At 36.4% G+C, this 14,443-nt stretch overlaps 1 protein-coding gene across 1 annotated transcript in view; it reads right to left on the bottom strand.

Moving 5' to 3' along the window:
* Window positions 1-985: 985 nt before the first annotated feature.
* The window catches only part of CLCA2 (chloride channel accessory 2), a 37,254-nt gene continuing 23,796 nt past the window's right edge, over window positions 986-14,443 (bottom strand). Inside the window, exons 12-14 of the mRNA XM_060085114.1 lie at window positions 13,115-13,285; window positions 9,596-9,829; window positions 986-1,428 (exon numbers count right to left, since the gene is read on the bottom strand). Coding sequence (XP_059941097.1) covers window positions 986-1,428; window positions 9,596-9,829; window positions 13,115-13,285 — 848 coding nt within the window. The remainder of the gene's footprint in view (window positions 1,429-9,595; window positions 9,830-13,114; window positions 13,286-14,443) is intronic.

Genomic DNA, 14,443 nt, shown 5'->3' with positions numbered 1-14,443 from the left:
GCCTCTCTCTAGTCACCCTCCACCCCTGTAAGTTAACACCTGTAGGTAAATCACCCTTTGTGGGAAAAGGATTCCTGGAGTCTTATTTAAACAAAAAAAACAGAATCAGTTAAAAATTTCCAAAGGTCAGCCTCTCCCTGTGACCTCTTCCTTGTTTGAAATTGAATAGAATTATATAGCCTATGTATGGATATGTGTTAAAATAAGCTCAGAACTACATCTTTCATTCTTTACCTAAAGTCTTATGAGAACTATAACCATTTTCCTTGAATACCACCCAAGGCAAATAACTTGGAAAGCTGCTTTGATGAGAGTAGAAAGTTATAAACAATAAATTCAATAGGCCTCTGTTATAAAACCAGTATCAGGGGACAAGGATAATACCTACATTTTAAGGTTAAGTCTTATAGTGAACCAACATCTCTTTGAGCATTTTCAGTGGAATCTATCTGTAATATAGTTAACCAAATGGAAAGAGGTAAAGAACTTTACAATAGGCACTTCATATGTAAAATACAGCTTGATCTTTAGTCATTAACAAGCAACCTGTTCTGAACAGATAAAGGGAAATTAAAAATTAATCATAGCAACTAAACAATTGCTTCACATAGATAGTTATACTATATAATTCAGGCCTAACATCCTTTTCTCTACTTGGGCTATTTTTTGTCTTCAATAAGACAAGCTTTTATTGACTCTGATTCAATTTTGCCATTGCCTTTGCCTTTAAACACATTACCTTAGAGAATAACTTTTATTTTTTTGTCCATAGCCAAAGCTTAAAAGTTTTCTAATTCCCTTCTGCCTCCATTAGTGTTATAAAATATTTTTTTGTCTATTTACCATGTAAAAACCTGATCTATACTACACAAAACTCAAAGCATTTTTAATAATCTGATGTTAATTTGACTTTATTGGCTTGTTCTTGTAAAGTGCAAAAGCCATGGGTCTTATATTTAAGAAGGAAAGTACTCTGCACATTTGTTCATAATAATTTTGTTTCATTCTCTTTCTTGTCTGCTCTCTTTTTCCTGTTTAAAACACAGTGTGTTACAGCTATGATGAGGCAAATGATTCCTATAAAACCCATTGCTGTCAAAACTCCTTTCAATATAAGATAATCTCTGGCAAATACAGGAGTATAATTTGAGGGAATCAACAGAGATGCCTGAGCAACATTAGATACAGCAGACTTTAAGGAGTTCCTATCTACTGCTCGTATTGCCACATAAATTCTGTGACTTTTTTGTGTCTCTCCATCAGGTTGATGTTCAGGTCCATTTGTGAAAAGCTCTGATGAGAATGTAAATATCTCCTTGGTACCAGCTTGTTGAGGATTTAACTTTGATGTATTCACTAAAATGGCATTGTTAAAGTCATCTTGAATATTCTGTAGACTTTTACTCACTCTTATTTCATAGCTGTTGGCTGAAATTAAAAAAATACAAATAGTAAGTTAAGTGATTTTGAGTAAGCTTTCTAGTTTATTAGAAATGGCTTAATGACAAGAGCAACAAAAAAGTCAAAATACCTATGAATAAACAAAGCAAGAAATATGAAAGTGAAAAAGACTTTAAGATACTACATAAGAACTCATACTAAAACCTGAATAAGAGGAAAGTTTTATTATGTCTTTGAATAGCAAGATTCAACACAATAAAGATGTTACTTTTCCCTAAGTTATTTTGTAAATTTTACATGATTTTATTAAAAGTGCCTCTAGGGCCTCCCTGGTGGCGCAAGTGGTTGAGAGTCCGCCTGCTGATGCAGGGGATACGGGTTCGTGCCCCGGTCTGGGAGGATCCCATATGCCGCGGAGCGGCTGGGCCCGTGAGCCATGGCCGCTGAGCCTGCGCGTCTGGAGCCTGTGCTCCGCAACGGGGGAGGCCACAACAGTGAGAGGCCCGCATACCGCAAAAAAAAAAAAAAAAAAAAAAAAAAAAAGTGCCTCTAGTTTCTATTTTAACAAGCTTATTGTAAAGTTTCAACAGAAAATAAATAAGCAAGATTAGCCATATAATGTTAAAAAATAACAAATTTTTAGTGGAAGGACTGACTTTATCAGATGTAAAAACACTGTAATGCTTCAGTAACTGAAAAACTGCAGTACTGGTGCATGAATAGATTCATGTATAAAAGTAGACCAAAATACATTTAGGAATTTAGTGTATGATAGAGGTAGAACCCAAATTAATAGGAGAAAGTACAAATTTCTTGATAATGTTGTTATGAAAATTGGGTAAAAAGCTGGAAAAAATAGGATCCATACTGCAAACCTTTATTCTTCAGGATAAACTCCAAAGTAAATAAAAAGTTTGATGTAAAAAAAACTATTAAGTAGTAGGAACCAATGAATGAATTTCTTTATAAACTTGAAGTGGAAAAGGACCCTCTAATTAAGACTCAAAATTCACAAGGATAAACATAAAAATCCATAAATTTATATACATAAAATGAAAATTTTCTACATGGGGAAAATCTACTAAGCAAAATATAAACATATATGTTAAGTGACAAAAATATTTGTAACTTAAGTCAAAGATAAAGTTTAGTTCTGGTAATGGTTGAGTGGCTTCTATTGGACTAACTCACCAGCAGGTAACAAGTATAAACTCTGAAGAAAGAAAGGGCAATAAAAACAAACAGGAACCAGAGGAGTTACAACTGATAAAAGAAGAGAACCAGGTTGGGACTGATTCATGTTTATACAGTTTTTCCTCCGAGGGCACTTTCCACTTCAGTACAGATAGCTGGAACTGATACAGAAAGCCACTATCTTCTTGGTTTTAAAAATCAGAGGACTGAGTGTGGGATTTCCGAGTGGTTAAAAATTGAGGGAGCCAGAGAGGGATGAGCCCCAACTCTGTGTATTAACTTCTCTCAAATCATTGGAAGACCTCTGAATTGTACATGTGTGGGTGAAAAATCAAGGGCTCAAGGGAAAAACAACAGCTAGACAGCTGAAAAGTGGAGCAGAGTTTTATGCCAGTGCCCACCACAAGGGAGATATAGAGTTTGGAGTGTGAGTCTTGCCACATCAGAGGAGCTTGGTAAATATCTTGAGATGTCCATTAAAATACTAGAAAAGCTGTGCCTTAGGAAAAAAGATTGTGTCCCAGAATTAAGGGATATGCCCTAGGATTAAGAGCAAAACTGAAATAGACAAACTCTAGACAAAAGTAAAACAAAGTCTCCTCAAATTCCACGTGATCCAAGGTAACTACTAGAAAATTTCAAAACTCTTCAGGGGAATATAACAAAGTCCAGAGTCTATAATTTACTACCACATGTCCAATATACAATAAAAAGTTACTAGACATGTGAAGAAACAGAAAATGTGATATATAGTCAAGAAAAATATCAGCAAATTAAAACAGTCACAAATGACTGAGGTTTGAAATTAATAGACAAGGACCTTAAAATAACCATGATGAGTATGTTAATGGTCTACACACAAGACAAGCTGGATATAGTGAATGAAGAGATGGAAAGTTTGAGGAGAGATATGGAAACTTTAAAAAGGAAGCAAATGGAAATCCTAGAATTGAAAAAGAAATGCAATGAAAAAAATTCATTTGAGAGGATTAATAGCAGATTGGACACAATGGAAGAAAGAATTTGTAACCTTGAAGACAGGTCCATTAAAATCATCCAAACGGGAACTTCCTTGGTGGCTCAGTGGTTAGGAATCTACTTGCCAATTCTGGGGACACAGGTTCAGGCCCTTGTCTGGGAATTTCCCACATGCCGCAGAGCAAATGCGCCCATGCGCCACAACTACTGAGCCTGCGCTCTAGAGCCTGTGAGCCATAACTACTGAAGCCCACATGCCACAACTACTGAAGCCTGTGTACCTGGAGCCTGTGCTCTACAACAAGAGAGGCCACCACAATGAGAAGCCCACTCACCACAATGAAGAGTAGCCCCTGCTCGCTGCAACTAGAGAGAGCCTGTGCACAACAATAAAGACCCAATGCAGCCAAAAATAAATAAATTAATAAATTAATTTTTTGAAAATTAAAAAAAATCATCCAAACTGAAGGGCTAAAAAAAAGGTAGAAAAATTAAACAGAATCTCAATGACCCTTAAGATCCACTGATATATCCACTTAGTGTGTGTGTATGATGATATGATATGATACGATATACTATACTATACTGTACTATAATATTATATAATATAAATATTACCCAGGAAGAAAAGAAGAATAAAACTAGAGCAGACATTTTTTGAAGATGTATCAGCTGAAAATATTCTAAATTTGATTAAAAGAACACTCCATAGACTCAAAGAGTTCAGTGATCCCCAACAGAATAAGCATCAGAAAAGCACACTGAGTCGCATCATGGTCAATCTGCTAAACACCAAAGATAAAGAAAAATAACTTAAAGCAGCCAGAAGGGGAAAAAGACACTTTATACTCAGAAAAACAACAGTAAGAATGATAGCTAACATCAGAAAAAAATTGGGGCCAGAGCACAATGAAATGATATATTTAAAGTGCTGAAAGAAACACTTGTTGCCCTAGAATTCTACACCTAGTGAAACTGTGTTTTAAAAATTAAGGGACATGTTTCAGAAAAATTAATATTGAGAGAATTTTTTACTCAAAGACCTCAACTACAAAGGAAATGATGCTAGATAAAAATTCTGACCTCCAGGAAGAAAAGAAGAGGACTAGATATGGTGACTATACTATACAGGTAACTAAAAAGGATAATTTTTTTCCTCTTTAAAATTTCTTTAAAAGACGATTGTTTAAAACAAAAGCCATAACAATGCAATGTGGGGCTTATAACAAACGTAGAGGTAAAATATATGACAGCAAGACCACAAAGGATGGCATAAGGGTAAATGGAATTATACTTTTGAAAGATTCTCACATTATATGTGAAGTGGTATAACATTAATTCAAGGCAGATTGTGATAAATTAAAAAAAATGCATGTTACAGAACTGCAAAATTTGGAGTAGATGAGGGCAGAATTTTGTTTTGATTTTCCTTATACTGTTTTGAAACTTTAAAATTATGGCAAAATACGTATAACATAAAATTTACCATTTTTTAAAGTGTATAGTTCAGCAGTGTTAAGTACATTCATATTGTTGTGCTGCTGTGAGCTTTCAAACTGTATTAATGTATTATCAACTCAAAAACAAAATTGTTGGTAACAAGTAATTGCTAGATGCAAAAAGAAAGCCACCTGTAGTACTAACCCACTCTAATAATATCATAATTCGTATCTAAAATGGCTAAAAATAGATTCAACAATGAACGGAGCAGCTCCAAAGGAGGATTTTGTTCTCAGGAATAAAAACCATGAGACATTCTGAGTTTTAATTAAAAAATGAAAATATTCTAGTGACTAGGTTTTGAGCATTTTCCAAATCTATAATAAGTTTTAATAATGAGACTATTTCTATTCCTGAGTAGTAATTAGAGTAAAGCACCCTTAAAGAAGGTTGTCAAAACAAAATAACCTTCATATTCAAATTTATCAATCAGCCAATTTCCTCTGAGTGAACCCACTTGAGTTGCTTTCTACTGTGGTTCAAATACGATGGGACAGATATGGATGAGAAGCTAGGCTGCCCATCTGCTCTACACTCACAATGGAACATGTTCATTGTTCCTATGTCCCTTGTTCTCTATGGAGGAAGCCCTCCCCACGGGGCTCTCCCAGAGTCGTCTCCTGGATAATGAAACAATATTCCATAAGCCTTAGCATTTACAAAGATTTTCTACATACATAGCTCTCCCTCTGTGAAGTTGACCATCCCATGTTAAAATAAAAGAGCCTGGGACTCAGGAGGTTAAAGGTGATGTCCGTGGTCAAGTTAGGAAGCTGTAGTGCGGGAAATGAACTCATTTCTTCTAACTCCAAATGTCATATACTTCCTACTGTGAACAACTATTAAAAATGATGCAGGACAACTGTGTAACTACAAAGACTCCAAACTAATTCAGCTCATACATTCATGAAAGGTTTCCTTCCATTTACAACAGTTGTAGTCTTCCCCTTCTCCCTGTGAAAAAGAAAATGGGCTGGTTCTGCATCTTTGACCTCTTAGCTATATCTCTAGTTTTGACCTCTACCTCTATACTCCCAGTATATTTCAGCCATGAACGTAGCTCTAAGGCCCTGGGCAAGACATTTAACCTCTCAGGGCCATTCCCTTACATTTAAAACAAGGGAGTCAGACTAGTGTATCTTTAAGACCCCTTCAGGCTCCAAAATGTTATAAATGCTGATATTTACTGAGCACTTAGTATGGACCAGACACTGTTTTAATCCTTCTCTGTGCTTTCTCTCATTCAATTCTCTCAACAACCCTCTGAGATGGGTACTCTTACTATCTGCTTTTGCATATTAGAAACCAGAAGTTTAGAGAAATTAAGTAACTTGCCTAAGTTACACAGATAAAACGTGGTCTGTCTGATTCCAGAGCTTAATACCCTAACACTATGCTCTACAGCCTTCTACTAGGCTACCCTGTCTCCTATTTCCTATTTCCCAATAATTGCTACTTTTCCAGTTACCAAGGTTTACACTTTCCTTAGCATCTTTACCAATAAATTTCTAGTATGGAAAGCCCTGGGCTTGGATTGAGGACATGTAGAGGGAATCAAAGACTTGACCCCATCTTTACCAGTGGGAACAGTTCCCACTCCCTCTCTTCATTTGACATCCAAACCATCCCCTAAGGATTATTATAGATTTCTCCTACATTGAGCCTTCTTCCATCCAAGAAGCATAACTGAGGGTTGGGGGTGGGGGAAATGGGAAAAAATTGCTGTCATTGAACAGCTTTTTCAGAAGCAAATTTTCAACAATTTGTAAAGATAATATGTTCAATGACAGTTGTATAACATGATGAAAAGATATCAGAGGAAACAGTGTGAAAGTCAGGCTGTTAGACACGTAGGGAAGCTACTGAGTGCAAGGAAGGAGGCCCAAGATTGGTGCTTTTTGTGGTCTGTCACTACTCCAAAGGCTCTGCCCAGGCCCCTGGCATTAGAAACTGGCCTTTGCTCTGCTTCCACCCACTCTACAACCTTTTAATACCTGTAGCTCCCAAAGTCTGAATTATACAAATGGCACTGTGTAATACATAAAATAATTTTTTGGCCATTTTATGCCTTTTCTCTCTCAGCCTAGGATTATAAGTTCTTGGAGTGTGATACCATCTTAAATTACTTTTATGTAATGTTTAGCACTGTGCTGGGCACATAATAGTTCCTTAGTAAATAATATATCTTCACTTTAATTTCTGGAGAAAACACAAAGGAAATTAACTTTATAGGAGAAATACAGATCATGCCTGGTACTCAGTTTTAACAGTTATTTTACCCACACTCTTAATGAAAACCTAAGGAAATAACCCATTTCCATAATGCCTTGTCTAAATACATTCCCAAACATAATAATGATCTGGTAATATTTTGCTTATTCCATATACTTTGTCATCTTTTACAGTATATTGTATATGGTGAAGAGTTGGTACTGGATATACATTGATATGCTTGTGCATATATGAGATGTTCATTTATTGCTAATAAGGTTTTTAAGAATAGTCAAATTTTTCATAATTGTAAAGCCAGAGACATACCCTTATTGTTTCTAACTCTGGCCATAGAGGATAGTATAACACCTTCCTAGACAACAATTTGTAAAAAAAAGAGGTGATGAAAGCACATGTTTATGAGTTAAACAGACACCTACTTGCTAGTTGGTATACTCATAGCTAATTGGTCAGTTTTGCCATTGCTGGGTCATCAAGTCAATTATGACTGAGTGATGTCAGCAACTTAATACACACCCAGCCATCCCCCACCTCCCAATCTTTTGTCACTTGAGGTTTCACATTATAGCAAGCTTGATCTGCTTCAGTCATCCTGCTCATAAGGGCCATTTATGTGAATGTATGAAATCCTCTCTTCCTTTCTAAAACCCTTTGTAATACCAATTCTAAACTAAAGTCCCATTTGGTTGTATTTCTTCTTTTCAAGCCATTCATAACCACTGATACTTCACATTCACTTTGTTTCTACTCTTCATTCAGTGTTGTAGTTGAAACCACCAGAGCTCTTGGAAAAAACAGTTCCCAGTAGTAATGGGAGTCTTAGCTTGTGTTTGTCTCTTTTAACACACAACTGTGCTTCTGAGGCAGTGAGGAAAGAGGAAAAATACTGGGTGGCTGGCACCATGCTTACTTTTACATAAAGATGGGAATGAGTATTGGTGGCTCCTTACTTCAAATAAGAAGCTAGAGAACTCTCTAACAATGCAAACCAGGAGCCCAGAAAACTTACTGGGCCCACTTTCTCTTCCATTTTTTATTTTATATGTCATCTCAGTTCATCTTTACAATACTTTATGAAATAGATAGTTTTAGTCCTATTTTCCACATACGCAACTGAGGGTAATAGAGTTTAAGCAACCTGCCAAAGATTAAACAGCTGGACTTATAGCCAGAGTGGGAACTACTTTTTTTCTAAAGTTAAGTTACAGCTGTTTCCATTATACAAGTGATATGCCCATCCCACAGTTTCAATCATTTCACATCTCCAAACTTTAAATTAGGAAAATCCTTAATTTAGATGTAAAATGTTTCACTTCCTTCCTATCTGGCAAGAAGAGATAGATTGTGATAACAGAATTTTAAGACAAAACTACAATATTGACTGTTTCTCAGCAGTGCATAATTATTTGTAATTAAGATGTCTTCTGGAGAGAGTAGTAAACAGAACTATAAGCCAAAAAAAGATGATCCAAGTTGAAAGCAAGACTGGGAAAGGCCCATGGTGGTCACTGTTATTGACCAATATTGATGAATTAGCTCTCAATAGAGAAGGTTAGTTCCTACAGAAATCTTAATCAGACGCATCAGGAAATAAACCATTTAATGTGTAATCAATGATAATCATGTTCTGGTAATGGCAAAGATGTTGGAAAGGTTATTCTTTTAGAAAACTTTTTCTGTTGAGTTGCTGTGGGGATCAAGAGATGAGGTAGGTGGAAGCCTGAAGGCTGGCATAAAAGCATTAGAAAAAGGAAAGTAGCGAAAGAACTCATCAATGCCCAAGCAAGGGATAGAAAGCTTCAAATCAGGGAACTGGTCCCAGCCTCCCTAACAAAAATGATGACCAGAAGTAGGAGAGGACAATGCACCAAGTATTTCATGACTTATGGGAATTATTCCCTTAAACTTGACTTGTAAGCCCTTGAATAAACACCATCTAATCTTCAGAAAACTAATCACCTTCAGTATTTGAAAGTCCATGCTCTGTAAAGCAGAACCCATTGCTTCTGACTAGACCACTGTTACATATGGTATTTATGTTTCCAACAAAGGTTTCTGTATTAGTGTCAGTCAGTTTACCAGGGCCTCGTCAATCCTGGGGGAGCTGATACATTCTCTTCCTAGACTCCAGGATACATGGCCTTATCAGCAACTCAAAGCTTTCCATACAATCCTCTACAGCTTTGTCATCTGTAAGCCCTCAAAGCTACTTTTTACCCAACTAACCCCTGACATAGTTATTGGAAATGCCACCTTGTAGAAAAATAGGTAATGAAAGCAAGAAACCTACCCTGGCCCTGATCAAAGTCTTCTCCAGGTGCTGTCCAAGATAAAGTCACCTCTTCTTCTGCTTTTACAGCTTCCAGGTCAATAATTTTGCATGGCGGAAACACATCAGGATGTGGGTCAGCTGGAATGCCCAGCACAAAAAAAGAACCTCCTGAGCTTATTCGGCTAAAGCCCCACTTTTGCTCTTCCTCTCTCCTGCCCACCAATTTTCTTGGGGCATTCATCTGAATATTACCTGTGATACCAAAGAAAAGAATAGCCAAAACAACAAATTACCATCTCCTGAATAGCTTGTTTTTGCAGATTATTGAGAGACATTTTAAGACTTTTTTTCCTTTGCTACATCTTTAGAATAACAGTTTGTTTATTCAACAATTCATTCATCCATTCATTCATTCCATAAATATTTTTAGGGCGTATGCTATGCCAGCAATCACAGACAAAACAGTATTGCTCATGGAATTTACACTCATATTTATAAACATATATGTATAAATTGTAATAAATGTAAGAAGGAGAAAAGGAAGGGTACTATGAATGTAAATAACACAGTAATATAATTTAGAGTGGTATTAAGGAAGTAACATTTAACAATTTCCTAAAGGATGAATAGAAGTCAGCCAGATAAAGAGTGGAGGTTAAGAATATCCCTGGCAGAGGGAAGAGGTTGTGTAAAAACTTCTGAAGTGTGGAGAAGAGCTTTGCAAATTAGAAAAATTTAATTAAAGCGAGGAGGAGAATAGTTTGAGATGACACAGGAGGGAGAAGTTCAAGTAGGAACTCGTGGGCCATTGTAGTGGTTTTAGAGTTTAATCTTAAACGTGCTGTGGGGAAGCAGGGCAGTGACATGATCACATTTGCTCTCTGACAGGTCACTCTGGCTGCTCTCAGTGGAGAATGGATTCTAGCACAGGAAGCAATGAGGCCACTGCAACAATCCAGATAGGAGAAGATGGTAGCTTGGGTTGGGTGATAGCAGTGGAGAGGAGGCTAGTAGGCATTTCGAGATGCATTTTGGAGAGAAAATCAGCAAAAGCTGGTGATGGATTTGAATATGGAATGATGAAGAAGGGAAAGATGGTGAACAAAAAGAATAGCTCCCAGGTTCCTAAAATGAGCAAATGGGAAGAGAAACAGGCTATGGGGAGGAGACTAACTACTTAAGTTACAAGGTTTGTGATTCCTGTAAAACATCTAATTGATGATGTCAAGGAGCCAGTTAGATATGGATTTTAAGCTCAAAGAAGAGGTTTTAGCTAGATTTAATAATTTTGAACCTATGAATTAGGAAGTTATAGGCATATAGATGTTATTAAAGCCATATAGGTTAATGAGATTACCTAATAAGAATTTCAGCTATAAAAATAAAAAGTATTTACTAAGTGCTTGCTATGTGTCAGGCACTCTTTAAAGTACCTTATATTATCAACTATTTAATTTTTCAGCAATGCTATGAGGAGAGTACAATTATTGTCCCCATTTTTACAGATGATGAAACTGAAGCACACAGAGGCTAAGTAACTTGCTCAAAGTCACACAGCTAGTAAATGGAGGAACTAGGTTTCAAACCCAGGTAACGTGGCTCCAGATAGAAGAGTGAGAAGAGAAGGTTAAGACTAAACTTTGATAATTGCCGACACTTAGAGGCTTGGTAGAAAAGAGAACCTGGAAAAAGAGCCTGAGAATAAAAATTCCAGAGAATAAGAGGTAAGCAGGAGAGTGTGTTATCATAGAAACAAGGAAATGGCAAAGGAGAAATCAATCAGCTGTGTCAGGTACTGCTGAGGTCAGGTAAAATGAGTACTGAAATGTGTCCTTTGGATATAAGAGCAGGTAGTCATTGGTGACTAAGGCCAGAGAAATTCCAGTGGAGTGATGTAGGTGGAGGTCTGACTGCAGTGAACAGAGTAGTAAACTGGAGGTGAGACGGTATAGTCGGCAGATTTAGATTTAATTTCAAGGAACTGGATGACAGGGAGTAGACAGGTGGACAGTAGCTTAAGGGGGAGCCACCAAAATTTCTTTTAATATGGGAAGTAATAAATCATGCTTGAATGCTCTTCAGAGGACATGCAAGGGAGAGCTCTCAAGGACCCTTGATAAGCAGGCTGGGTAGCATCCAGAGCAGATCCAACAGAGGCACTAGGGAGGAGAGGAAGGAAGTAGATGCTGCTGTGCCCAGAGATTTGGTGGTGTGAAAACAGAGCAGCTCACATTTTTCAATGCAGTGTACTCTCAAGGTCATCACCTGAAAATGAGCTGATAAATGAATATTATGTGAGGTAGTCATGCCTAGGGAAATCTAAAATTTTCTTTCTGTGCTATCAAGGGCCTATATGAATTACACAGATAAAAGCAGAGTTGGATATGACTTTTCTATTCTCAGTGTACACTTGATGTTGATATTTGCATCTTTTAAATTCATGGCTTTAAAAAAGATACTAGACCAATGAGTAGCCTGTAAGCTCCTTGATAGGAATCAAGTCTTATTCTACCTGGTATCCCAAGTTCTTAGGACTAAACCTATCACCTAGGAGGCCTTCAAAAATGTTTGATGTATAAATGAAAGAGGGAATATCTACTTAGAAATGAAGTATTACATCTAGATACAAAATCATATCTTTGTAGTAAAACTGTGTTACCTTGCAAATTGATTTACATTGGTTTTGAAATAATCCAAATTATTTTAAATATAGGTGAGAGTAAATTGTGTTCTAGGCAACACTAAAAATATCAGGAGATGCAAATCCACTATCGCATCTTAATTGTTTTCTACTGAAAAGTACATATAGTACAAAAATATAGAATCATGTTATGGTATGGTCCAAATGATTAGTTATAGCTGCTAAAATACATGAAAAATATTCGTAAAGATTCTGCAGTTTTGCAAATAAGAATGATTCGAAACATTTTTTGAAATTATATTTAAACACTACAGTATATTTCTGTTTGTTATACTTTAACCACTGCTTCCCATCAGGAACTATTATAATAATGGTGTTTAAAAAATATGTGTATCTTCTATGTATTTGGCACTTTTATCTTGAAAGAAGACAGAACATCTTCAGGAAGCCCTCAGTTTCCTGTAATATCCACACTCATATTTTTTCAGGAACTCATTTCCTGTGTGGATTATTTGGGCTATTTGCTTCCTTCTTTAAACTGCTAACAACTTTTTGCCTCTTCCTTTTTCTTCTGTAGAGGACGTACAGGCGCTGGAACTAAGAAAACTCAATAAATCTCTTTGCCTGGTAGTAATTCTGATGAAACAGTCACAAGAAAGAGGTCAAAATAATGACTAAAACGAAGGTAGGAGAAATCTGTGGGAATTACCTACTGCCTTCCTTTTATCTACTATCATGAATCACTGAGGTTTAAAGAGATAATCAACAAATTATGCACTGATTTATATAAAAGAGTTTTGAAATTCACCTCTCCCTCTGATACATACACACACACACTCATCAGAAATATAGACATTAAATGATGTTATTCAAATAACAGTTTTAATGATTCTTACCATTTGTTATGTAACCTGGTATGTACATAGCATGACTTCCTGGAATAGTGTGGGCTAGGGCACTTATGCTGGGAGAATGATTGACATGCACTTTCAAGCTATATCTACCATTTACAGCAAAGGAGAAAAAATACCTCGAGTAAATTCCATCATTTTTTATAACATCAGCACCTGTTAATATAAAAAAAACTCAATGTCAATACTTATCACAGTTGATTACTAATATTTAATTAAATCATTAAAAATAAGATTTATTCCCCTTATTCTTCTAATTTTAGCATATGCTGTCATGCTCATAGCTACTTTTGATATTATCAGGTGATTAAAATTCCAATGGCTCCATAATTTCTCCTTGTGATTCCTTAACCTCTGAAAAATTATTTTCTAAAGCTGAATGAGTTGTACCTGCTTCAGTGCTAATAAAGCATTTAATAATCACCTTTAGCGCTCTCCTTCCTATCACTGAAAATAATACTAGGTTTTCATAGAAACCAAGCACATTCTTAAGCCTATTTATAGTCACACATCCTTTTGAAATAAAAGCTACTCTGCTCCCAGTGAATAAATATATATGTACATATACATACTTTCATGCAATTTCAAGGGGTTTATGAACACCCTGAAGCCCTGATGAAAAAAAAAACTTTGGTAGTTGATATAATAGTGTGAAATTAATTTCCTCATTAGAGGATACATGGATTGTTCTAGATTCAAAGGTGCTCACTGACTTGGAGTTTGACAGGCTTTGGCTCTGTCCACTTCAGGAGGATGTGCCTTGCTTCAGGAGGCATTCTAAAAGCTTGCCCAGTGCTAGACTTCTTTCCTTTTGCATTGGTCCTCAGAGAGTCATTCAGTTCCAAACCAAGCCCATGACTGAATGGCAGCAAGTCCTAGATTCCAGGGCACCCATGGGAGGTGCAGCTTAGCCCAAGTGCAGATCACATTCACTCTTCACGTGCAGGTGGCCACATGGGGCAAGCAGCTTGTCCTATTCTAGGGTCAATTCACTTTTCACACCTCACACCCAGCCCTGTTCTCTAGCATTGCATCATTACTAAAGTGCTCTAGAATCCTCACTAGAGAGGCAGGTCTGCTCCTTAACATGAGAAAAATAGGAGTATATTTTATTAAAATAAAAAACACTAAGCACCTTATGATCACAATAGTTTTAGAAACCTTTTTTATCTACTGGAAAGAAATCAGATCTTGATATTTAGTGGTTTAATGATTAATAAGGTCTATCTTTGTTGAGAAATGATAAAGGAAAATCTCTTCCTGCCACCTCTTTTAATCATTGAGTCAGAAAGAAATGGGAAAGAACACTGGCTT

This window comes from Mesoplodon densirostris, chromosome 2 (assembly GCF_025265405.1).
Source record: "Mesoplodon densirostris isolate mMesDen1 chromosome 2, mMesDen1 primary haplotype, whole genome shotgun sequence".
In the NCBI taxonomy this organism is placed as follows: Eukaryota; Metazoa; Chordata; class Mammalia; order Artiodactyla; family Ziphiidae; genus Mesoplodon; species Mesoplodon densirostris.
This window is presented reverse-complemented; position numbering and strand designations above follow the sequence as displayed.